General features: G+C 42.9%; 1 protein-coding gene and 1 pseudogene across 1 annotated transcript in view; both read left to right on the top strand.

Annotated features, from left to right (window-relative positions):
* The first annotated feature begins 2300 nt into the window (after nucleotides 1–2300).
* LOC145401914 (uncharacterized) overlaps nucleotides 2301–26050 on the top strand; it is a 74223-nt gene continuing 50473 nt past the window's right edge. Inside the window, exons 1-4 of the mRNA XM_080274020.1 lie at nucleotides 2301–2322; nucleotides 5708–5838; nucleotides 12811–12935; nucleotides 23894–24025. Of these exons, the coding sequence (XP_080130146.1) occupies nucleotides 2301–2322; nucleotides 5708–5838; nucleotides 12811–12935; nucleotides 23894–24025 (410 nt within the window). The remainder of the gene's footprint in view (nucleotides 2323–5707; nucleotides 5839–12810; nucleotides 12936–23893; nucleotides 24026–26050) is intronic.
* LOC145402479 (5S ribosomal RNA) lies at nucleotides 6312–6430 on the top strand (annotated as a pseudogene).

The raw sequence follows: 26050 nt of genomic DNA, 5'->3' as shown, positions 1-26050 counted from the left end.
TTGATGAATGAAGAAGTGAAGGAATGCTGTGGGGTGGATGTGGATGTGGTTGAGAAGATTAGGAGAATTACACTGAGGTGTTTTGGACATGTGAAGAGAATGGAGAATGAAAGACTGACTAAGAGGGTGTATGTAGGTGAGGTGGAGGGAGGGAGAGGGAGGGGTAGACCGAGGATGAGGTGGAGGGATGGAGTTGAGAGGTATATGAGGGAGGGGGGGTGAGTTGGGGGGAGGGTAGTCAAATGGTGGGTGACAGAGCGACTTGGAGGCGTTTTGTCTGCGGCCACCCTTTGCGGGATTAGGGCGTCAGGCTATAGATAGAAACCCTGCCTGTACACTACTGTATGTATAGTACCCCTCCTATTTTTGGCACTGTTTTCAGGTCATTCTGCCATATTTTGACATCAAAACATGCATGGGAATATCCTAAATAAATTTTTACACCAAGGAAACTATGAAAGAAACCTAAAGTTACCTACCAAAAAACATTTGGTTGGGATACTTAACCACCCAGTGCACTTCAGACTGGCTTCTCAACCTGCACACCTCCAGCAGGTGTAGAGTTGTCCCATGTGGTCTAGTGGCAAACATTCGCACTTAACAAATGTCCAAGAACTCTTCCTGAACCTCCTGGAGCTGGGCGATGACTGGTGACGTACGGTGCAGTGATGGTGGCCTACCCACCTCAGGAGACTCTGAAGACAGCTGCAAACTTACGTCCAATGGAGGTTCAGTGGCTCTTGATGTGCTCGGTTGCGGGTCCGATGGTGAAGGCGGGAAACGAGCTGGTGGTGGTGGTGGTGGTGAGAATGGGCTGGCACTCATGGGGGTCGCAGGCTTGAAGAAGGGGTCGATCCTGGTCTTACGATGGGACCGACGATTCTGCTGGAGGATGACAGTGTCCTGAACTTACTGCAGCTCCATTGCCAGGCTGAACGACACCTACTCCCTGTCACAGTGCAGGTGCTCGACATACTCCAGCACCCCCTCCAGGTAACCGTGGAGGACACTGAGACGAGGAAGTGAAGGAGTTGCGGAGGGCTGCAAGTCAGGGTCCTCATCCTCGTTGGTCTCACTGTCCTCTTCCGTGCCCACAGAGGCAGCAACATCGATCTCATCAAATGTGGTCTGATAACCAGGATCGCCCCCGTCGTTGTCTAGGCCATCCCTCACGTCGTCGACATCCACCTGCTGTCCTGCTGTACTAAGGTGGTTGTGGAAATCATCCACATCAGACCCTTCAAAGTCATGCTCGGCTTCGATTCCCTGGAGAAGATGAGCTCAGCCTCTTTCGAGGGTTTTCATGGAGACTTCGTTCCATGTGTTTGACCAGTTGAACCCAGCGGACTTCAGGTTTTAACGCCGAAGATTCTGCAAGGTCTGCTTCCCGCGTGTGTCCTCAGCCGCGTCTTTGTCCTTCAGCATCACCATCACCTCATTCAGGAACCTCCGGTGGTACAGTCTCTTGGCAGCCATGATAACACCCTGGTTCATTGGTTGAATCAGAGCGGTCATATTAGTTGGCAGAAACATGCACCTAATCCACCCGTCATACACAACCAAATCCTTCTCAGACAGATGCACAGGGGAACTGTACAGGAGCAGGAGTGCCTTCACCTGGTCGTGAATGATACAAAGGACCTTCTATTGATAACGGATAACCGACTTGACAAACTGTCTGTGGAACCAATCTGTGAAAATCTTAGCAGTAAACCAGGTCTTCACAGAATGGTACCACACAACAGGCAGGCTGTCCATCAACCCACAGAGACAGCATGGTTGTTTTGCATGCCCAACTACAATGGGTTTGAGGTGGTGCATCCTGTTAGCACTGGCACAGCACAAAACAGACACACATTGTTTGGACAACTTCCAACTAGGCACAGGCTTCTCCCTTTCCTCAGCCAGGGTGTTGGTGGGCGAGGAGCAACAGAATAGACCAGTCTCGTTGGTGTTATAGACTTGACTAAGGGCAAGGCCCTTGCCCTTGATCAGGTGCTGCACTTTCTGGCGAAACGTCTACTTCCTCTGCTGCCACATCCAAGGCCTCACCGTGTGCTGTACGGCCAGTAGGTCCATGGGGAAGCTTGAAGTGAAAGAGCCATTCCTTGGTCACCTTGAAGTCGTGCACGTTGTGCAGGCGTGCAAACTTCTCGGCAGCAGCCTTCACCTTGGTCCCATGCACTAGCATAGGATTTTATTGAAAATATGCCCAATGTGTTTCCAAGGCAAAATTACATACCGTATGTTATATATTCTAACCTAACCTAACCAAACCTAACTTATCCCATTAGGGCTGCATGGCTAAGGTGGCTGCCTTTGGTATTGAAATGATTACCCATATTGAATGAAAGTGTACTGTACAGTACATACACACATGCAGTACTGTGTACAGTACTATCATATGCATTTGTACTGTACAGAGATTACTGTGCTGATATTGGGTATACCTGGATATATGATACCCCTAGATGCTCCAACACCCTGCCTCTCCAGTCCAACATCCCACCTCTCCCTAGGTTTGAAACGAAGCTCTCCCAGTCCTCCCGTCCACCCACCATCCTCTCTCGTCTCCCCCCATTCCTCCTCCATCCCCCACGACACTCAGCGCTGCCAGGCAAGTCTCCCTTCCTATCCCCCTGTCCTCCCCCAACCCTTGATTGTCTCCCTCTCCATCTCTCCACCCTCCCCCTTCCCCGCTTGTCTCCCATGTTTGTGAGAGCGGTGAGTGAGTGAGTTAGTGCATGAGAGTGGTGAGCAAGTACTGTGAGTGAGGCTATGGGGGTGGGTAATAGGGCTGTTTGGCCTTTTCTCAATTCCTGTCTCCCCACCCCTGCTTGTCTCCCTCCCCCACCCCTGCTTGTCTCCCTCCCCCACCCTTGCTTGTCTCCCTCCTCATCCCTCCACCCTCCCCCACCCCCACTTGGCACACTGCCAGCTGCCTACCCTCCCCCCCCACCATCCTCCCCACCCTCCCTCACCCCTGCTTGTCTCCTTCCCCAACCTTCACCCACCCCCAGCCCTGCATGGTGTGCTGCCAACTGCCTGCCTCTCAGTTGCCCAGAAGCATCACACTGCACGTCCCACCCACATTACCTTCCTGCGTGTAATGTTTACTGTCTCATTGTTTAGCAGTAGCATTGTTTATGATGATAATAACATTGCCTATAGCGTTTCTGTGTCAGTCTCTATTGATTAAGGCGTACAAGAGTTTGGGTTTGGGTCTGGAATGCATCTCTGGCTTTTCTTTAGTATCTCATGAGGAAAATTGCTTCGATATTCAACATACTCATTGAACGAACACTCCCACAGGAACACAATAGTGCCGGATATTGGAGTATGGGTGTAGTTCATTTAGGGATTCATTTATGAGATTTGCACCTAAGATGTGATGGGTAAACAAAGCAAAATTCATATGATTCCAAAGAGAGTTCATGTAGTGGTCTAAAAAGCAGTCAATCCATTTTAGGTTTGCTGCAGGACTGGACCCTTTTCTGGGAGGGAGAGTGATTTTTCATGCTGATCAAGTGTGAATGGTGAAGGATGTCTCAGGCAGAGTGATGCATGTGAAAATTTGTGTTATCAGTAAATTGTCGGGCTATAAACACTTGCAAGCTTATGGGAGGACATACATCTGGCACCCAATTTAGATGTCCATTATGACTTCGGTTTGAACGTTAGAATGTTAGACTCCAAACAGATGCAGAGTGAAGGCATTTGTGCTGCTGATTTAGCCACCATAGCTCCTTCTCTAAAACTTATGATAATGATTCTGTAGGTAGAAAATTATATTGTACCTGTTTTAACCCGAGACGTCCCGTCGACGTATGGGTACGTTGCAACATTTTGCATTTGCCAGTCCCGTCGACGTACTGGTACGTTTTGCAATTGCAAGGTCCCTAATTTGCACAATTATCAATTTTCGTGCATGATTTTTCGTAAGTATACACGGGACACCTTCCTCTATTGCTCTACAAGATGCCAAGCAGGGACAATGCCTTACACCGCATAACCCCCCCCCCCCCCCCGCACGCCATTGTCTCGGCAATTCACTTGTTACCAGTGACCTCCAATAAAGACATTCAGGCCCAGAGTGATTCCCCAATCGATGACAATGTGGAGGACAAAGTTTACATAGCATTAGAGGAAGAAACAGTCAGAAATGATGATCAGGTAATGTGGCAAAAGAAGGTCAGGAATGGTGATGAGTTAGTGAGTGAAACAATGCTTATAGTGCCTATATTACTGTTTGAAAACCAATATACTCTCATACTATATATAAATTCGTACCAAATAAATAAATAAATACCGTTTAGGAGTGGTGTGGAATAGGTATCCTCCCATAGAACTCGTTTTCTCTGCAGCCAGCCTGATAGAAAACCCTGTAAGGTAAGGAGGTACTCCTACCTGTATCGAGTATTTTAAACCTCAGGTGAGCGATTTCTTTATGAATTTTCGATGTTTCTCACCAAAAGCAGAGGTTTTAGCCCAAAAAAAAAAATTCCCAAAAATGGTCGGGACTGGGGGGTGTTGGAGGTGCGAAAGTGGTCGGGACGTGACGGGTTAATGTACAAGTATATAGGCTAGCTCTCCTTGCAATAATTCCGTGACATAGGAATAGAATAAAAACTGTTGAAATAGCCATGTTAGTACAGTACGGTATATGAAATTAAATGCCAGACATAGCCTTAGGCATACGAGACAGAGGGTCTTGGATTTTCCCCCCAGAACTTTTTTTTTTTTTTTTTTTTTTTTTTTTTTTTTAAGGCAAAAGTTGATTTTTCAAGGCAGATCCTTATGATGGTGTACTAGAACCTTATAAGGAAATTATGGTTAATACTTTTTGAATCCTCACATTACTGTTTTAAGAAAGTACAGTATTATCATTGTTTATAATCTGATATTTTTTTGGTTTGTTCTGATAGATATTCATTACCTACTATCAGTTATCATGTGAATACAAATCTGAACAGGAGATTTTAACATACAGATTGCTTATATATAAATTATTTTATATCTATACTCATACATTTGTGTAATACAGTATTTATAATTAACCTAGTTGTAGGTACTTGAAATGGAGCATTTTCAGGACTAACTCCTCTCCCCTCCCCCCCATGTCCACCCCATGCCTGCCTCCATGAAATGTTGCCCCATAAGCTTATGGACTTAGCTCCCAGCATCCAGTTTGTTACTGGCCATATAGCTTTCAATTGGTTCAGTCAACAAGAGCTTATTGGAGATTTTTCGATCATGTAATAACTCCGGAGGGAGTAGACTGGTCATTTATCCTAAAATGTATTGGCCTGTGGTAGCCTAGCCTCAGAACTTTGAAGAGGATTGAATGGGACTGATTGTTGGCATTCCTAAGTCCACCGAGGTCAGACTCTGTGTTCATAACCTGGGCCTTGTCTTAAACAGTTTTGGGGGGTCCAGAAAAAGCACACAGTAGAAAATATTTGTAAGATGAATTGAACTGCTTATTGGGATAATGTGGGGGGACCAGGCCCCTATAGAACTTACCCCTCATGTCATCTCCAAACCCAGTCCTTGCCCCACTTTTTTTTTTTTTTTTTTTTTTTTTTTTTTTTTTTTTTTTGTGGACAAAATTATATTAATGGAGAAAACATTTTAGCATTTTCATCATGCTAGATGTTGTTCATAAAGACCCATTTTTTTTACTAATATTTAATAAACCTATATGCAGAGTTTGACAAGAAGGGCAGTGATGTGGTAAGCAAGACTCTGGAGAATTATGTGCGACATGTGGCCAGGACGGGCGACACACTCTTCCCATGGCACCGCATCCGACACTTCATGAGGCATCTTTTGCAAACGGTACCTCACACTTCTCCCAGTTCAGTATCTGATATTTACACTAAGCTCATTTCACTTCCCCCTCCCCCCGTCCAGTGGTAAATTGGGGTGTCTGCAATCCACTTACTTGTAGTTCTGCCTAAAGGTGACTTAACTCTTGAGTGACAATTTGAGTGGTACTGTACTTCAGGAATCTGTTTACTACATTTCTAGATAATCATGTAATGAAGAAATGATCACAGTTGAACCTCTGTGGTCATGACCCCTATTGTCTGGATTTCAGTTCATCTGGACAAACTTGAAACAATGTGAATTCCCAAAATATGTTATAAATACAGTATTTCCAAGACCATTTTAACTAGCCATGTTGAAAGCTGTTGTCATTTGTTTGATATCAGATTAAGTTAGGTTACCAGTCACCACAAGGCTCCCAATTTTTCAAATATCTGTACTTGGAAGCATCCATTACAGCTAGCTTTCCCCCCCCCCCTCCTGGTTACGGTCATACCATGTTGACTGCATTGCTCCTCGTCCAATCAGCAAAGTTTAGCAACGTTGGGTCTGGTTAGTATTTGAATAGGTGACTGCCCGAGAACACCAGATGCTGTTGGCACTGAGTTTTTGGCGGTAGGTTGGGGCACCCACCAACCACTCACTCGATGTTGTGCTGCTCTTGGGTGGCTGCCCTTTCCTCTACCTGAAGTTCATAGAATAGTGTTTGTAGTGATAATATCAGGCGGTGGTAACCATATTATGGGGTATTGGGAAGTGTAAAATGGAGACTTTGTTACCCAACTTCAGAAGTCTCCACAAGTCCTATGGTAGTCGACGAAGGCTCAACAAACATCCCAGGAGAAAGCTGAAGGTATGTGCCATGGGTTTATCGAATTGTAATATTCTAGGACGAATAACTGATTTTTGGCAAATATTTTTAAAAAGTCAGAACGTGATTATTCCCACGTGACGTTTAAGGCGCATTCCCGACATCCCTGCGGTTAAGGGGTTAAAGGACACACAACAGATCCATTTAATTGTTGTGATTTCTGTACATGTGGAGTGACGTGGAGGGACAGGTTGACGAATGAAGAAGTGAAGGAACGTTGTGGGGTAGATGTGGATGTGGTTGAGAAGATTAGGAGAAATACACTGAGGTGGTTTGGACATGTGGAGAGGATGGAGAATGAAAGACTGACTAAGAGGGTGTATGTAGGTGAGGTGGAGGGAGGGAGAGGGAGGGGTAGACCGAGGATGAGGTGGAGGGATGGAGTTGAGAGGTATATGAGGGAGGGGGGGGTGAGTTGGGGGGAGGGGAGTCATATGGTGGGTGACAGAGTGACTTGGAGGCGTTTTGTCTGCGGCCACCCTTTACGGGATTAGGGCGTCGGGCTATAGATAGATAGATAGATAGATAGATTTCTGTACATTTGAGCTTACGAATATCCTCTTCCTTTACTGCCCAGGCCTTATTTCTATACAGCATTACACTCTCAACACACACCACATACAAAGATGCCTTAGCACAGAGGGAGAGCCCAGCTCCCAAAACTTCCTGCAGCCTTAGCTTAGCTGCAGAGCACCACCTCCAGCTCATAACATGTCCCCCCAAATAACAAAACTCCTCCACACACCCAGGAGACTTTATAGCGAGATCAGTCCTTTCACGCATGTCAATTTCTACATGCTCTCTCTGACACACCGCACACGCAAAATCAACATTATTATGCAGTCTACCTCTGATACCACTACATCTCTTTTGCACCCACTGTCACAAACACTGCACAAAATGGAGTTACTTCCCACACCCTTGTGGCAAACTGCATATGACCACACTCCCTCTGCTTGGACAGTACCACTACCAGCCCATGATACTGTATCATTATTCATGTTTTATCTGCATTTACTTTCAGATCTTTATGCCTTATTCCATCTCACCATTTCTTGAATCTTTCCTCTACCTCCCCTTTGTTCTCTGCAGTCAACAACAAGTCATTAGCGTGGGAGTCCATTTCTGAAGTCACGAGAGAAACCTTCAAGTGCCACGACAATAAAGGGCTCAAGACTAATCCCTGATGCAAGTCAACATTCATGAAAAACTAATAATTTAAATCTTCATTCATTCTCACCTGGGTATGAGCACCCTTATACTGTACGTAACCATAACCACTCTAACCATGCACTCCTCAGTCCCAAGTTTTCTCTTTGCTACTTCACCATCTCCCTTGGCACTGTCACAGGCCATCTTCAAATCAGCAAAAACAAAGTATGACTCCCCTTTCAGTCCTATATATTTTTACTGAAGCTGTTGGACAGTGAATATGGCATCAGTGGTCCCTTTGCCTGGCAAAAACCAAAACTGCATCTCATCATTATTCACTCTTCATACCTTGTAGGACTCTCTCCATTACCCTCATTATATGAGCCTTTGTAATTTCATCTTTCCAAGGCATCAGCCTTCCCCTTTTATACATTACATTCACAATCTTCATCCATGCATCTGGGACAACACAGTCATATGTAATCAGATATAACAAATTAGGAACTAAACCCACTCATTTAGCTCCCTAGGCCTTCTACATTTCAGCAGTCAACCCAAACACACCCGCTGTTTCTTCCCCAACTGCATCCTGTCTATTGCCTTGCTCACAGTAGCAGTATTAATAAAAGCCAAGATCCAAACACTGGATCTGCTGACTCCAGACCTTCCCTATTCCAGTCAAACTCCACAATGAGCAGCTGGTTAATCCAGACATCTTTAATATCATCACTGTCCACCATTATCCTTCATCATTCTTCACACACTGTTCACCACTGATATCCCTGTTTTCCCTCTTTATCTGATTTGCTACCTTAACCTGTGGATGGTGCAGTTACCTTTTTTTTTTTTTTTTTGTAAACTTGAAGATAAACATCCAGGGCATCATCTGGTGAAAAAAAATATCTCTCTCCATCTTTGCGTAGGGTCATGCGTAAGTTTACTGTAAGTAGGGGAGTAGTGAAAAAAAAAAAAAAAAAAAAATTAAACTTGATAAACATCCAGGGAATCATCTGGTGAAAAGAAAAGAAATATCTCTCTCTCTCCATCTTTGCGTAGCGCCATGCATAAGTTTGCGTAAGGGTCAAGTAGTTAACAGTGATGTGCGGCCAGCACAGCCTGAGCTGTGGCTTGCTACGTGACTTTATCCAGTCTGAGCTGTGGCTTGCAATCTGCAGGTTAAATACTATACAGTCAGGTCTTGCTCTATGAAAGAGTTGCATCAAATGAAAATCTATCGCCTAATGATTTATCTTGTAGTGAGGTTGATATAACATGGGTCCAGTGGGTGTAGGGAGGATGTCCTTGACCGCAAAACCTAAAACCTAAAATAACTTTCCCATTTAAGCTTGCCCTCAGCACCCCTCAGCAGCACCATGCATTCTGCTGGGGGGTAGAATACTTTCCAGACAGAATTCCAAGTCACAAGTTTCAGTATTTCACACAGAATAGCTATCATCACTTAATATTGCACACAGAACTATTTGTTATGCTTATGCACTGTTATTTCATGATTGCAGTGGTGTTTCAGTGGCCTTTCATGAACAAAATGGAATGAAAGGCAGACAAACACAGCAAATGTTAACACTGGGCAGCCAACTTGACTCAGTTAGCTGACTGGGTGACTGCGTACATAAGGTTAACATGATTTCCAAGTCAAGTTTCAGTGTTTCACACACAAAGAGTTATCACTGCACTATTTGTTAAGCACTTGCACTGTTGAGGCAATAATAGCAGTGGTGTTTCAGTGATCTTTAATGTGCAAAATGGAATGAAAGGCAGACAATCATAGCAAGTGCAATAACTGGGCGGCTATGTTGGCTTAGTCATCTGACTGGGGAGGCAGTGTACACATGGTTGACATGATTTCCAGGTAACAAGTTTCAGTATTCCACGCGCAAAAAGCTATCACTTCACTTAATATTGCTCTCTGCACTACTTATTAAGCACCTGCACTGTTCTTTGGTGATAGCAGTGGTGTTTCAATGGCCTTTCATTCACAGAATTGCACGAATATTGGCATCAACACTTCCGCAAGGGATTCTTGGTGGTGGCCGTCACAGTTATTGTTCTAGTGAAATTGAGACAAATTTTTTATCGTTATTCCAAAAAACGGTATAACTAATGAATTATTGTTGTAGCGATTTATCACATTGAAGAGTTGTATAACGAGATGACTGTACCCTGTATTCATCCTTTCAGTGCCATCCAGTAAGTCTCTGAGAATCAAATTTTGCCGTATGGTATTGAGACCTGGGCAGTAGAGGAAGAGGATATTCACAGGGTCAAACAGAGATGGCAATGATTAGGTGGATGTTCAATGCGTCCCTGAGTGCGATGCCTGGGGGGGGCTAGGTTTACAATTGAAGAATGGAGAGGTAGGATGGGACTGGAGTGTATTGGTGTGATGAGGTGGGGTAAACTGAGATGGTTTGGGCGTGAGGAGAGGGTGGGGGATGATAATTGGGTGCAGAAAGTGAGAAGTGTTAAAGTTAGGGGTAGAGCAGCAAGAAGTAGACTGAAAAAGACCTGGGTCGAGGTCATTGAGTGTGACCTCAGGGTTAAGGGACCTTATAGGGAAGCTGCCATAGATCGAGCAGCATGGTGAGCAGCCGTTAGGTGACCAAGGCCGATGCATGCAAGCATGTTGGAAACATAAAAAATGAAACAAAATGATACCTTCTTTCAGGCCCATGCCTGGGAGCAAAGTTTTCCTCTCTTACCACCTCTTTTCCATTCCTGGAAAAGTCTCCTCTTCTCTCTAACTGCAGCCTCTACATCTTCATCTCACCCTGGTACCTTAGGTTATGAAGGGCCCCTTGTCCCTTCACACACTGAATCAGTAACTCTCAAAGATTGTTCTTGAGAGCTCTGCACTATTCATTAACACTTCTGTCTTGTTTGTTACTACAATTGACAGTGAGTGACTAATTCTAATGTGGTGTCATTCTGGAAGGGTGATTGTGTTGTGTTTTTGTAGAGGATGGATGTGTGAATGTTTGCCTCCTCCATGGCCTTCTGTTCTATCTGTGCAGATGTGAAAGTACAATATTGTCTGATGCTTGAACTCTGCTATGTGCATTTTTTTTTTTTTTTTTTAAGAGTGCAACATGTATGATGTAGTCATGGAGAAATTTTTCATTTTCTGGCATTTTGGAATGGAGGCCTTCTACAATTAATTGCAATGCAGTATGTTTATGCAGTGTTTTTTGTTCAAGGTGTTGTGTGTGTCTGTTGTGGGTGGAAATTGTTTGGTGTGACAGGAGGAGTGTTTGTGGATGTGTTGCATCTATCACACACCCATGTGCTGTGATTTTGCCTGGGATTTGTAAGTGAAGTACATGTGGTGTGCATCCATTCTGTGCAAGAAGCAATCTAAGAGATACAGAAGTTCATCTGGTACTTGTGATGTGTAGGAAGCAAACTGGGCCGATGTAGCTTTTTTGAGGCACAGGAATGCCCTCAGTGTCTCCAGCAAGTGTGAGGAGTAGGGAAATGGCCTTCAAGAAAAGCATGTTCCAAGTGTGAAAAAAACAATTGTAGGGAGCAGTTGCTGTCACGCAGGAGACAGCCCCCAACAAGGTTGAAGCCGGGTCTTTGTTATGGGACACAGTGATGGTTAGGAGTTTTGACTCCCATGCTGAAATCACAGACCCAGTTGCTGTAGTGTAGCAGTTGCAGTTATTTCTTCTTGCATGGGGTGCACAGTGCCACCTCATGTAGGCTCCCCTTCACCACTAGAGGGAGGGAAGTTCTGCTGAAATGGAACAAGTCGGTTTCAGTGGGTTGCACAAAATCCCAAAACATACTCATGTGTCCCTGCCAGTGCTGCCTCTACCTGCCACCACAGTTCATTTATGCATTTCGAGGTGGAGGAGCTAAACTTAGGATACTGTTAATTCTGTAGCCATTGATACAGATATCTCTTACAACAACTTTCTTCTCAAAATATACCGTATTAGGCTGTGGAACAGTTAAAGAAACTAAGAATGTGGAGAAATAAAAGAGAAGCAAAATTATTTGACGAGCTAAAAATTTTCTCAGCTGTCATGGATTTTCATATTTTATCACAAGCTTATCGATAATTCTCCGCCTTTTGTCCATAACAGCTGCCAGTCATGTAATGAGAATTTGGATTAAGTTCATTACAGCAATATTGACAGCAGTTCATGACTAGTTTAGTGCTTTTCCCTTTTTTATGAACAGTATGTTAGTGGTAGGTGGGGGCACTCACCATCCACTCACTCAGAGTAGTGGTGCTCTCAGGTGACTGCTCTTTCCTCTCTTCATTCCTTCCTTCCTCTTCTGTCTTTCTTTCCTTCATTCTTTCCTCTTCCTTCTCTTTACAGGTGACTGTGCATTGAGTGACAAGCCAAATGGTTCCCTTGTACACATGGAAACCATTTACAGTGTCTGGTGGTAATCACATAACCAAATTATGGCGCCTGGTGGTTTAGTGGGTAATTGTGGCACTGCAATTGGATTGAGCTTGGGCAGGTTTATATCCAAGGGGTGGTTAGGGTTCATTGCTCATAGTGCCACCCAGAGATGAGTGAGGCTGGTCACTCATGTTAAATATCAGGACCAGCTTACCTAACCCGGGGCTCCTACGCACCTCATGGGGGAACACAGGATGGGATGATGATGGTGTTGATGATGAATGTAGTACAACCACATGAAACAAAATGCCATCTTTTTTGGATATACAGTATTCCCATATTTTATAGATTGAGAGCAAACAGAACTTGGATTGGTATTAGGCAGATTGCAGCATCATCATGCAGTTCTACATTTCTCTTATGTAAAATGAGTGGAATGGGAACTTTATCATTCCTTGCCTCTGGGTTTAGTTTGTGTGTGTGTGTGTGTGTTTTTTTTAATATATGTATCAGAATTTACTTTTGTTTTCCCAGCTTTCTCTGATGTGGTGCATGTAATTCTAGATGTGGCCTGCTTCACAGGTTATGACAGAGTTCTACGAGACATGTGGTGGAGGTGAAGATGTGAGTGAGAGTGGCAATATTCCGGCCTTTTCGTTTGCCACCACACGGGACAAACTCCTCCACCACTTCGATACTTTTACTGGGTAAGTGACAGCAGCAGTTACAGGTGAATTGTGAAGCTGCTCACTGGTTACGATAACTGTAGAATACTTGCTGTTGTTTCTGGTAACACCAATACTAACCTTAGGTTTTTCAGACCCGAAATGGGAAAACTGAAGAAAAATACAGTAATCTCTCAATTGTCCAGCATAATTCAGCCAATCCCCATGCCAAATAATGCAAAACGCCAGATATTGCGTTAGTACCTTCAGTCGGCTATCCATTTGAAGTTGCGCCAGATGATGTGTCACTACCCTAAGCTATCCGTCTTGACCCTCTATCCTAATAACATTCCAACAATATTACTCATGAGTAAGAGATTAAAATCAAGCATAAAATACAATACAGTATTGATACAGTACATTCAGTATTATGTAGTACAGGAATACAGTACATAATCATAATCATACTGTAATTACTTAGTGTTGGCATCGATGGAGGGTAGAGTAGTACACTGTGCAGTACAGTGCACTTTATCCTATGTAGTCTAGCGACAAACGGTTCCCACAAACATCACTCCAGCTCAGGGAGCCACAGACTAAGTAACAGTACTAGGGGTAGCTTGCAAATGTGCAACACACAGATATGTCCTCACTATACGGCATCCATGGGAGAGAACGAGAGATCAGTGGTAGACTTGGTGCATTGGGTGGACTGCTTCCACAGTTGTTACTGGTTGGCGTGTTGTGGGGTTTGCACGCACGCCTGTTGAGTCCCGTGTCTGAGCCAGACAATAAACATCACTGCCGAAAAATGCATAGTACTTCCCAATTTTTAGCAGGATATTGCCAAATTTTGCCGGTTATTGTTTTAATAGAACCAGGCAAAGAGCACCAGATATTGCGTTGGGCTGGATATTGTGATGACAGATAATTGAGAAATTGCTGTAGTACATGTATGTTATATATGAATATTTAAATTAAAAAATTACACACTAACTTCAGTCCTTGTGCTATGTTTTAAGCATACCTTATTTCTCGGCATACAAGAAACTACTATAAGTCACATTAATTTTGGAAGAGCACGTGTAAGGAAGAAAAGTTTTTGACTCTTAATCAACACCCACTAAAACTTTAGGTTGATATAGTCACACTCACACAAATACATGCTTTCAGTATCTCCATTCAGTGCTGTTCATCAGTCATTAGTTAATTATTACTAAGTAAAAGAACTAAAATAATGAAGATCTGTACCATAATCATACATATAAACTTACAAATTACTGCTGTCCATCCTTTTGCTTCCTTACTGAGTTTGAACCAGGTGGGTTTATATATACATATTCACCTCTCATTACAGTATCTCAGTTCAGTACAATTCATCAATCTACTCTATAAAAGTGAAAATCTGTAACACAGTCATACAGTTACGAGTCATTTCACCCACATTTCGAGTTTATTTGCCCACCCATAGGAGTCTGTCCACCCAAACTTAAGTTAGAGTGCCCACAAGCTTTATATTTGTTCATTCATTTGCTGAATATATATGATACAGAAAGTAAACAAACTTACAGTAACTAAAAATGTTACAACCTAAAATATTTCATAATACTGTACACAAAGTGTCATATAAGTCATAAGATATATGCATATAATAAGTCAAGTAATGGACTGGTTGACAGTTGTGTACAAGTTACATAAAGTAATAAAATGGTTACTGATAATCAATTGGAATATCATTATTTTTTCTCTGATTTAATATTTATGAAAAAAATAGCCAATCAAGGTTGGAGATTATCGTCTATCTATCTTTCTATAACCCAACGCCCTAATCCCACAAAGGGTGGCGGCAGACAAAACACCTCCAAGTCGCTCTGTCACCCACCATTTGACTACCCTCCCCCCAACTCACCCCCCCCTCCCTCATGTACCTCTCAACTCTATCCCTCCACCTCATCCTCGGTCTACCCCTCCCTCTCCCTCCCTCCACCTCAGCTACATACACCCTCTTAGTCAGTCTTTCATTCTCCATTCTCTCCACATGTCCGAACCACCTCAGTGTATTTCTCCTAATCTTCTCAACCACATCCACATCCAGCCCACAACGTTCCTTCACTTCTTCATTCGTCAACTTGTCCCTCCATGTCACTCCCCATGCTCCTCTCAAGTAACTCATTTCTACTGCTCTCACTCTTGACTTGTTCCCCTCTTGCAGGATCCACGCCTCGCTTCCATATGTCAGGGTAGGGATCACAATACTATCATGAAGTTACTTCTTAACTTCCATACTCACGTCCCTGTTCCTCATCACTGTTTTCAGTGAACCAACAACCTTCCTTCCCTGCTGTACCCTTTCATGCACTTCATCCCCCAAAGTTCCATCCTTACTCATCACACTACCCAAGCACTCACATTCTCCATATCCTCACCATCCAACCTTACTGTACATTCTGTGACTTCATTCCTCTCAAACACCATAACTTTACTTTTGTTTACATTAACTTTCAGATTCCTCCTCCTACACACTGTCCCAAATTCATTCACCAAACCTTGCAACTCCCATTCGTCTTCACTCAGCAATACTGTATCATCAGCAAACAGCAACACCGGAATCTTCCAAATCTCACCCTCATTCATCAGAGCCACCCCCACATTCACAATGTCTGGGAATTATACTTTAGTGTCAGTAAGATTTCTGTGATATTCAGCTGTTATTATCATACTAGGTATATAAGACTTAGTGTGATAGCTCTCTTAAAGATGAAGTATGTTATGTTTGTGCTTTAGTGAAGAGTTTTGTTGGTTTTAGAGAGACTCCTAGTGACAGTGAACCTTGTGACAACCAGGGGATACCTGTAGGACAACTCGGTCCTACAGAATCAGGATAAGTATTGATAGGTCCTAACTCCAGGGGCATATAGCCCAGAAATTGGGCAGTAATACATAGGGAAGATGTCACAAAAACTGAAATATTTCCATGTTTTTTCCTCCTAGATAGGCCTGACTCAACAGCTAGACCTCTGTGTAGTATTTGGTTATCAGAATTCTTGGTCTTATATACTGGTGATGTTTGAACATCCTTTTAGTAACAGCCAGTCTGATCTGTAGAGCTAATCACATCACCACCAGTTGCCGAAGTTAGGGTTGGCTTTGCTTGACAGGTGACTCTTAGGTTATGTTAAGCTGTACATGCTAGGCTGTTATAATTTTTATCACCATATAGGTTCATACTCACAAAATTATCTGAAATCTGGTAAAAAATTTGTGTTTAATTGACCAATAATTAAATTTCAGGATTCAGAGCAAAAATTTGCTAAAGTTAGCATGACAACTTGCCTTGACAGACTTCTGTTTTGTGTAACTATTGATTTACAATGCAGATACATTTACTTGTGTTTTAAATCAATATTTATGCAAAATGGAAGTCTCTCAATGCGTGTTGAGAATCTGAAGGGTAAATATCTGCAAACAGCACATTTTAGCTCTGAAACTTGATTTTTTTATTAACCTGTACCATGCTAGCAACGTAGATCTATGTCCCCTTGAAATGCATCGGTGAAGTAGATCTACGTCCTGTAGCACTGAGAAGTTACTGCAAGAAATTGAAGGTAATATCGTATCTCGCCAACTTCAGACATTTCTCTGCTATGCTTACAACACTGACTTATGAGCGCAGGAGGTGATTAAGTCTTCACAGGCTCACAGTTGCTCTGCTTTGTCTGTGACCTTGAAGATTTCAGAGGTCGAGTGGCATCAACCTGACACGATTCGACTTACTTTCTGGTTTTGGTGATTACTTTTATTAGTGCCAGGGATCTTATATTGATGTATTAAGCCAATTTACGCACCAGAAAAATCCAAAATCGGTTCACAGGCTCACAGACGCTCTGCTTTCTCAGTAGCATCAAAGATTTCAGAGATAGAGTGGCACCAACCCGAGTCGATTCAACCAACTGTCTGGCTTTGGTGATTGTTTTTTCTGGTGCCAGGGATCTTATATTGATGTATTCAGCTCACTTAGCCAGAAGAAAAAAAATCCAAAATTGGTTCACAAGCTCACAGCCACTCTGCTTTCACAGTAACCTCGAAGATTTTATAGGTAGAGTGGCACCAACCTGACTCAATTCAACCAACTATCTGGCTTTAGTGATTACTTTTATTAGTGCCAGCAATCTTATATTGATGTTTTAAGCCTATTTAGCCAAAAAAAAAAAAAAAAAATCAGCTGGCACAGAGGGGTATCAGCTCCCCCCCACCTCCCAGCATGGTATGGGTTAATAGTCATATTAGCACAAATTTTGGACCGGATTTGAGATAAATAGTTGTGCATGAACCTATATAGTGGTAAAAATTATAGTATTTTCTGCCGATTCAGTACTTCCTTGAACTGCTGCACAACAGTCAGAGTTGCCAGTTGTGATGGGGTATTCCCGACACACTGCTTGCCACCACATCCTCCTGGTTTTCATCTCTTGGAACAGTGATGAATCTTTTTTCTGATTTGATTCTGCGTGTGTTCTTGCACATTGGAAACAAAACACCAATGATGGTTATTTGCTGACTTGGCCATGACGAAGCAAAGCTTGGCTCTTGGCTAATCAGCAGAACCACAATCACACAACGTGGGTGAGGATCACAGTCTTGTTTTGACTCTGGGCTTGGCGGCCTGTGACGTCACATCCACTGGAGGCTTGCGCTGCCATCAACCTCTTTGTGCAACTTTGAAAGCTTATATCTCCATATTTTTACCCCAGTTTGTCAGTTAACTATATAATAGGATAATTCAGCACATTCATCACCCAAATAAATTGTTTACAAAAAAAGAAAAAAAAAAAATCAACCATCAACCAGTGCATTGCTAATGTTAATACTGTACTTATAACCATATAATCAAATAATGGCGCCTGGTGATTTAGTCGGTAATTAAGGTGCTCCAGTCAGATTGAGCCTGTGGAGGTATATATCCAAGGGATGGTTGGGGAATATTGCTCACGTAATGCCACTCAGGGATGAGTGAAGCTGGTCACTCGTATCTTAAACGTCAGACCAACTTGCCTAGCCCTGGATTCCTACACTCCTTATGGGGTGACATAGGACTGGATGATGGATGGATATGACAAAGATGGTATTACATAAAGTATCATGTGAATTACAGGATGTACTCATATGCATGAAGCCATGAAATAGGTAGAGTAATTGCTAATATTAATCTATCTATCTATTGCCAGACGCCTCAATCCCGTTTGGGGTGGCCACAAACAAATCGCCTCCAAGTCGCCCTGTCCCCCGCCATTTCACTGCCCTGCTCCCAACTCACACCCCCCTCTCTCATATACCTCTCCACGCCATCCCTCCATCTCATCCTCGGCCTCCCCCTCCCTCTTTCCCCCTCCACCTCACTCACATACACTCTCTTCGTCAGTCTTTCACCCTCCATCCTCTCCACATGGCCAAACCACCTCAGTGTGTTCCTCATAATGCTTCCTATCACATCCACATCCACACCACAATGCTCCTGTATATCCTCATTCGTCAGCCTGTCTCTCCATGTGACTCCACAGGCTCCTCTTAAATAACTCATTTCCACTGCTCTCACTCTTGACTTGTGCCCTTCCAACAACGTCCAAGCTTCACTTCCATCCGTTAGAGTTGGTATCACAATACTGTCATGTAGTAACTTTTTCACTTCCATGCCCACTTCCCTGTTTCTTATCACTGCTTTCAAAGAACCAGCAACCTTTCTTCCCTCCTGTACCCTTTCAAGCACTTCACCCTCCAAACCTCCATCCTTACTCATCACACTACCCAAGTACTTTAACGTAAATTAGTAGTAATATAAGAATACGAGTATATACTGTATACTAGGAGTAATGAAAGTGAAAGTTTCACTCTAGCATGTATGAATGCTATGAGTTATGAAAGTGAAAGTGACATTCGCTCTCAACGCTAGTATACAGGACGAGAAAGTGAATGCTACGTATTTTACTGAAAGAGAAATTGAATGCCTGCAGTGACAATAAACTACTATTACTGAAGGAAACTTATGGATAAAGACTGTAGATATATGTAAGTGTTATATAGTAATAGAAATATCAAGTGTGAGTGTTTTTATGAATAATAGTGTTTTTATGAATAATAAATGACAGAACACCAGTGGCGAACCAGCGTAAGTGGGAAGGTCATACGCTCTCGTAATTTTCATTGCTTTCACAGTGTTTTTTTTTTTTTGGAGTATGGATTCCAAACTATTTGAAAATCATAGAATAGTGTTTCTAGTGATAATATCAGGCTGTGGTAATCATATTACGGGTTGTCGGGAAGTGTAAAGTGGAGACTTCATTACCCAACTTCAGAGGTCTCCACAAGTCCTACAGTACTCGACGAAGGCTCAACAAACATCCCAGGAGAAAGCTGAAGGTATGTGCCATATGCATATATAATTTTAATATTCTAGGACTATACTGATTTTTGGCAAATATTTTTAGAGAGTCTGTAGGAGCGCGAATATGCCCGCGGGACATTCAAGTCAAGTGAAAACAACCCCGTGGTTTAGGGGTTAAAGTTTTCTACATTCTTCACCACATTATTTCCAGTTACACAATTGATTTGGTTCACCATGTTCATATTACTAATTTCAGTCTTTCCACAATTTATTACCAATCCCACTTTTTCTCATTCCTCCACCAGACAATCAAGCACCCTCTGCATCTCGTAAATACTTCCGCAAATCAGTACAGTATCATCAGCATAGTCCAAATCCATCAACTTCTTATTTTCTTTCTAGTTAATTCCTACACCTGTTCTCTTTACAACTTTTCTCATAACATAATCCATAACCAAAACAAACAGCAATGGCAAAAGAACTCCTCCTTGAATCACGCCTGACCTAACTTCAAATGGATCACTCAAAGAACCACCCACCATTACCTTACAAAAAGTACTTTCATGCAGGCTTCTGATAATATTTACAAACTTTTCTGGTATACCATAGAATCTCATAATTTTCAACATAGCTTCTCGTGAAACACTATCAAACGCCTTTTCAAAATCCACAAAACACATACTGTACTAAGTAGCATTTTCATCTCATTAGCTTGTTGCATTAGATGTCATACAATAAAAATCTGATCATTACAACCTCGACCCTTTCTAAAATCTGCTTGTTCTTCTCTTAAAATACTGTACACATGGGCGAATAAAACCCTTGTACAGTACCCTCGCGTCCAACACGCGTTAGTCCAGCACGATTCAGGTCCAGCACGGAGAGCAATTAGTTAGTATTATTTAATACGATTTAATTACTGCAACACGAGTGTGTTAGCATAACACGCACAGAGCTCCGAGAAGTGGGCGAAATCCGCAGAGTTCACTCTAGCACGATCACCCCCGGTCCAACACGGTCATACTGGACATTCCCATGATGATGATAGCCAATGAAAAACTTCTGACCAAGTAGCCTTCCCCGCCCGCTATCGTGACGTGATCGTGATGCCGCCCAATTAAAAACGCTTCTGGTGTCACGTGATGTTTTGTTTACATTTCTCCCGCCACAGAGCCACTCAGTCGCATACCGGTAATTGCATTGGAAGGTGCTTTTTTCTTGCTGCATTTTCTGCCCTTGTTACTGCATTTTACCCTGCTCACGATGCCTAGGAAGCCTTCTGAGAACCCTAAGAAGCGTCGGCACCTCCCTCAGGCCACCAGACTTGAAAGCATCGAGAGGAAGAAGAAAGGGGAGAGGAAAGTTGACATTGCCAAGGTCTACGACATGAATGAAGCCAACGTGATCATAATAAAAAACTTAAGGTCCTGGCAGCCGAAGGCTATCACACGGGACTTCATACCAGGTTTGCCGAGGATACGATGGTAAATCGGAACGGTAACGTGGTAAAATTGCTGACGATACCACGGGCATTTGGAATTCATCTGGATGGATTCCTGCCGAGCATACGACAGGGAAAACAGTGTGACCAAAACCCAGGCGACTCGACAGAGAATGTATCGTACTACAGCATTGAACATTTAGCCTGACACTGAATACATATTAATATTTTAGAATAAATATCAATCGTTTTGAAACCCTTCTCATCGGCGTGCGTACCAGTTTATAAACAAAGTTGCTTCTCCTTATTCTCTACCGAGTTAGCGACAGCGATCACTTTCCACAGTCACGAGACGGGGCTCTGGCAACAGTGTGAGAAGCATGCACTTTGCCAAGGATTACAGGGCTAGGACAGGCAGAAGCAGGACCTTCCATGGCTGTGGACGAAGATAGTGATTCTGAGTGTGATTTCGAAGGATTTATGAGGGAGGTTGAGGAGGAGCAACAGCCATTACCCGCTAGTGACGCCAGCAGCCATCCTCCGGGGACCCAGCAGGACTAACTACAGCCTGGGATACCACCTTCCATTCCCAGCAAGCCCACCAACACTATCCTAAAAGGTTAGTTATCATTCATAGCACAGTACCATTTATTATAATTACAATAGTACCAATATATGTATAGGTATATGGTAGGTATTTAGGGTGACTTTTCCGAGGGTTGCTGACATAATTCATTTTTCCCCATAAGCTCTATTGTTAGTCCAACACGTTTTTGGTCCAACACGTGACCCATGCATGACAATATTACCGTGCTGGACGCGAGGGTACTGTATAAAGATTGGACTGTGAGGCAGTGCTCAGCCCAGGACTTGAGGAGTTGCAGAACTAACTCCTCCATATATTCCTTCTTTTTCACTATGTACTACCTTCCTTCTCCATGTTATCAGTGTAGATGATCCTTAAATTTATCACCTCGGCATTCACCATCCAGTAGAAGATGCACAGTGGCCGTGGCCACCTCTCTGTCTTCCTTCCACAGGAATACTGGAACACATTTGATCGAATTGTCCACTCCTCCTTTCGTCTTGTTGAAAAATTCAGTCACCTCTGACTTCCCACTGGTGGCAACAGTCTGCTGGGTGTGCATCGAGGACATCAGGATTTTTTTTTTTTTTTTTCCCCCACCATGTGTTGGCAGTTGGGACAGTAATGTGATGTCTTTGGTGAAGACGAAAGCAGTGCTACCTGGTGTGCAGGACACCTTGTCTTTCATCACCAGGAGTATTTCCTTCTTATTCCTCTTCACTGTTCCCGCCAGTGTCATGCCACAGCTGTGTACAGTAGATTATGAATGAGGGGCATAGAAGTTAACCAATTATCGATGGTCATGTTTCTGTTGCTTTGGTGATAGTGCTTTGTCAGTTCTTTCGTAAAGTTGTGGCTGAGGTGTTGCCCATCCCTCAGCTGCGTCCCCTGCTTCCCCAGGTAGGGGATTCCTGCCAACAATTACTTCCTTGTGATGTTGTATACCAGGACACTGTTGATGCTGTACTATGGCTTATTCAGGATATACTTGTACATACGGAAGGAACATCTCCCTGTGAAAGCCAGCAACCGTTCATCCACAGTCAGGTTCTCATGTGGGATAGTGCTGGCTGCAGTTAGCACTGAAGATGTCCCACACTTTTTTGGTTGGAGCAGACATCGCTGGCTAGCCATTGCAGCTGGAAAAAGACCCGGGATGAGCTCGTAAATGTGTGACCTCTGGGATAAGGAACTGAATAGGGAGGCTGCCAGAGATTGACCATTGTGGAGAAATGCCTTTAGGTGACCAAGGCTGACACATGCAAGCATGCTAAAGTGCTTATATGCGATACAATATGACGCTATACTCCTGCCATTGTAGCGCATTATTCGAGCCAGTATTTTGTTATCATGTGCTTGAGCCGAGCCAAGCCCGAGACTTAGCCCACCAAGATGCACAAACACATGTACTCACTCTGCTTGAATAAGCTGAGGCGGTATGCAAGGAGTTAGTTCCAGGTGGATGAGACCATTAGGTCTTCACCCCCTAGCCTCAGAACCCTCTTACCTCAAGCCCACCTCAGTTCTCTCTGGGGTACATATATACAATAACAGATGATATATTACTTTACATCTCTTTCTTTTGACCTAACCAAGCCTTCATGAGTTTCTGGTACTTACCATAACATTATGTATGTATTTTGAGGGTCATAATAGGAAAAATTGGGGTTGGATCTATGGTGCCAGAGACCAGCTTGAAAAAATAGCATAGGTTGTGGGTCTTTGTCATCACGATTTTTTTTTCACGAACCATGTTCGGTGCTATTTATGGGCAGTAACCAACAGATGACTATGAAGCCTTGATTGCAACACCATCCTCCTCTTGACATCCATCCCTTGGAGGTGTCCTTAAATATAGATGATCAAATTAACCTAGATAGGCTTAGAGCAGGCATCACCCAACCCTCCTCAGCTACCAGCTTAGATTTGGGTTAAGTGTAATCACAGATGGTACGTACCCAGCTTGTAGAATGGGCCCACACAGCATTATGTACGTAATGGATCTTTGCACAGTATGTGTCACACTTTGATGCAGACACATTATCAGCAGTGTAGGAAGCCTGTGGAGCAACCCTATAACGTTGGTTACTTACTTGTTGTCAGTGAGTGTGCTCGATCAGATGAACTTGGACTGAGCAACAAGAACAACAACTGTGTCAATGTAAGTGTAAATTCCACTATTATTATTATTCCTGTACCGTCATTATTTATTATGGCTAATAATGATCAGTGTGTGTTTATTCATGTGTTTGACGGGAGTGCAACTTTCAGCAGGGCCATAATAAGAATTCCTGAAAATTTCTGCTCATCTTCCCCCACATTAGCTACATAACAATATATCTTATGGGACCATTTACGTGGAACCTTGTCTCCCACATTACCCCTTTAAAACAAGGGGCCAATGTAGTTTTAAAGTTAGAGGTGAGTGTCTTCGTGCTTTTAGCTCCTTATATATGAGCCATTCATACCTCCCCCCACTCCCCCCCTCTTTTTTTTTTTCTCCAACACACCATAGACTTAAGTGAGCACCTAATGTAATCAAACACCACACATACTGTGACTGTTTTCAAATAATTTTTCTTCTCCATCTTCAGAGCTCCATTTACGATTCAACGACTCTGTGAGATAATGGTTGACCCAACCCGACACTATAAACGCACTGACAAGTTCCTCAGAGGGTTAGAGAAGAATGTACTCGTGGTGTCTGTTGTTGAGCCCGGCAGGCAGTGAGTATATGTTAACTAATAGGTTTTTGTGTGTGGGTTGGAAATTTTTTCTCCATTACCTCATTGTATTCTTGTTTTTGCTTTTTCTTTAGTGCTGATTTTGACCTTGTCATTTTCATTTTGCATTTAACCTGAGTGTATTATGCTGGTGGCGACCATCATCCACTCACTTGATGTAGTGCTGCCTACTTCTTCCTCAGCCTTTATTTATTTATTTATTTTTTTCTGTGGCTGCCCTCCTCTCTTCCTATTTCTCCCTTCTTTCCTGTCTCTTCTTATTGCTTTTCTTTCCTTTGCAGGTGGCTTTACATTGAGTGACAAGCCAAATGGTTTCCTGTAAGCCAAGAAACCATTTGCAACGCTGGGTGGTAACCATATAACCAAACCATACGTGCTTCCTACGTGTCAACAAGTGGGTTGGTGGAGGGTTAGTGCCCCTCCCCGTAAAACAAATAACTCAAAGTCAGTGGCCACCCCTTATGGGATTATGGCGTCTGGCAATTGATTGATTGATTGATTGTATTATGCTTGTTCCTTGAATAAGTTACCAAAGTTCTCTGTATTTATTTAAGGTATTTATCTGTTTTTATAACTTGTTGTGCAGGAAGTATAATACTTCTCATCATTATTATTATTATTATTATTATTATTATTATTATCATTATTATTATTATTATTGAGAGTAAATGCAGATAAAACTAAAGTGATGGTATCTCGGGTTCATGGCAGTACTGTCAGAGAAGAGGGAGAGTGGCCTATGTGGTTTGCCACAAGGGCTTGGGAAGTAAGTCCATCTTGTTCAGTGTTTGCGTTAGGTGGATGCATAAGAGATGTAGTGGTATGTACGGTAAACCCTTGATGTTTGCGGGGGTTAGGGAACAGAGACCCCTGAGAGTAGGGGAGATCCGCGAGCATCAAATTAGTTCTCTCTCCCACACTGAAAGTATGCCTACACGATAAAGAAAACGGATTCTGATGCTTTAATGATATCGATAAATGATCATGCATGAGCATAATGAAAAATGCAATAAATTGTACAACAAAAGGTTTTTAAAATACCACACAGTACAGTAATGTCATTATATTCCCATCAGTTCATATAAATGTACAATACATTCTCCTTAATTCACCTTGCTGTAGGAAGATTAATGATTGAAAATGTAGTTAAATATGATGAGTTATGATTGATGCATGATGCACAAAATGCACGCGCCATTCAAACTCCACATTTTTTCGTTTTATTTTACTATTCATTATTATTAATCACCAGAATGAAAAACCCGCACGTAATCATATCCACGAGCTTCAAGTCCTCGAGCATCAAGGGTTAACTGTATTAGAAGTAGACTGCAAGATACGAGGTCTGTTCGGAAAGTATCAGACCTTAGGCACATAAAAAGATAAGTAACTAACCTGTTGAGCTAGGATGCTAATCCTCCTCAAACCCTTCTGATATGACACATGCAGCCGAGCGTTCTTTCCACTGCCCGAAACATTCTTCAAAGTAGGTTTTCGGACTCTGGTGTAGGAGCTCCTTTGCATTCGTCATGATCTCTTCTCTCGGATAAACATTGCTCAAGACATGTTGGAATGTGCAAATTGCTGTCCAGACTTTCTGAAGACTGTTATCATTGGAGATGAGACTTGGGTGTATGGGTATGACCTAGAAACCAAAACACAGTTGTCCCAGTGGAAGAATGGGTTGCCTCAGCCAGATTAAGTACAACGGGTCCGCAGCAATGTGAAGTGTACTTGCATGTTGACAGTTTTTTTCGACTACTGTGGTGTTGTGCAAAATGATTATGCACCAGAAGGTCAAGGCATCAGCAACGTTACTGCCTCCACATTATCCATTGTCTTCATGACACATTTCGGCAGAAGAGCGGCAAGTTGGAAGCTGCACCGTGACAATGCTCCTGCTCATTCTTCTCAATTGATTCAGGAATTTTAAGCCAAGCACAACATCCCGCAGGTCCGGCAGGCTCCCTACTCGCCAGACGTAGCTCCATGTGACTTTTGGTTATT

Source organism: Coenobita brevimanus, chromosome 57, assembly GCF_032717465.1.
Source record: "Coenobita brevimanus isolate Jiangsu-jjx chromosome 57, ASM3271746v2, whole genome shotgun sequence".
Taxonomy (NCBI): Eukaryota; Metazoa; Arthropoda; class Malacostraca; order Decapoda; family Coenobitidae; genus Coenobita; species Coenobita brevimanus.
The sequence above is the reverse complement of the archived record's forward strand: the minus strand, read 5'-3'. Positions and strand labels throughout refer to the sequence as shown.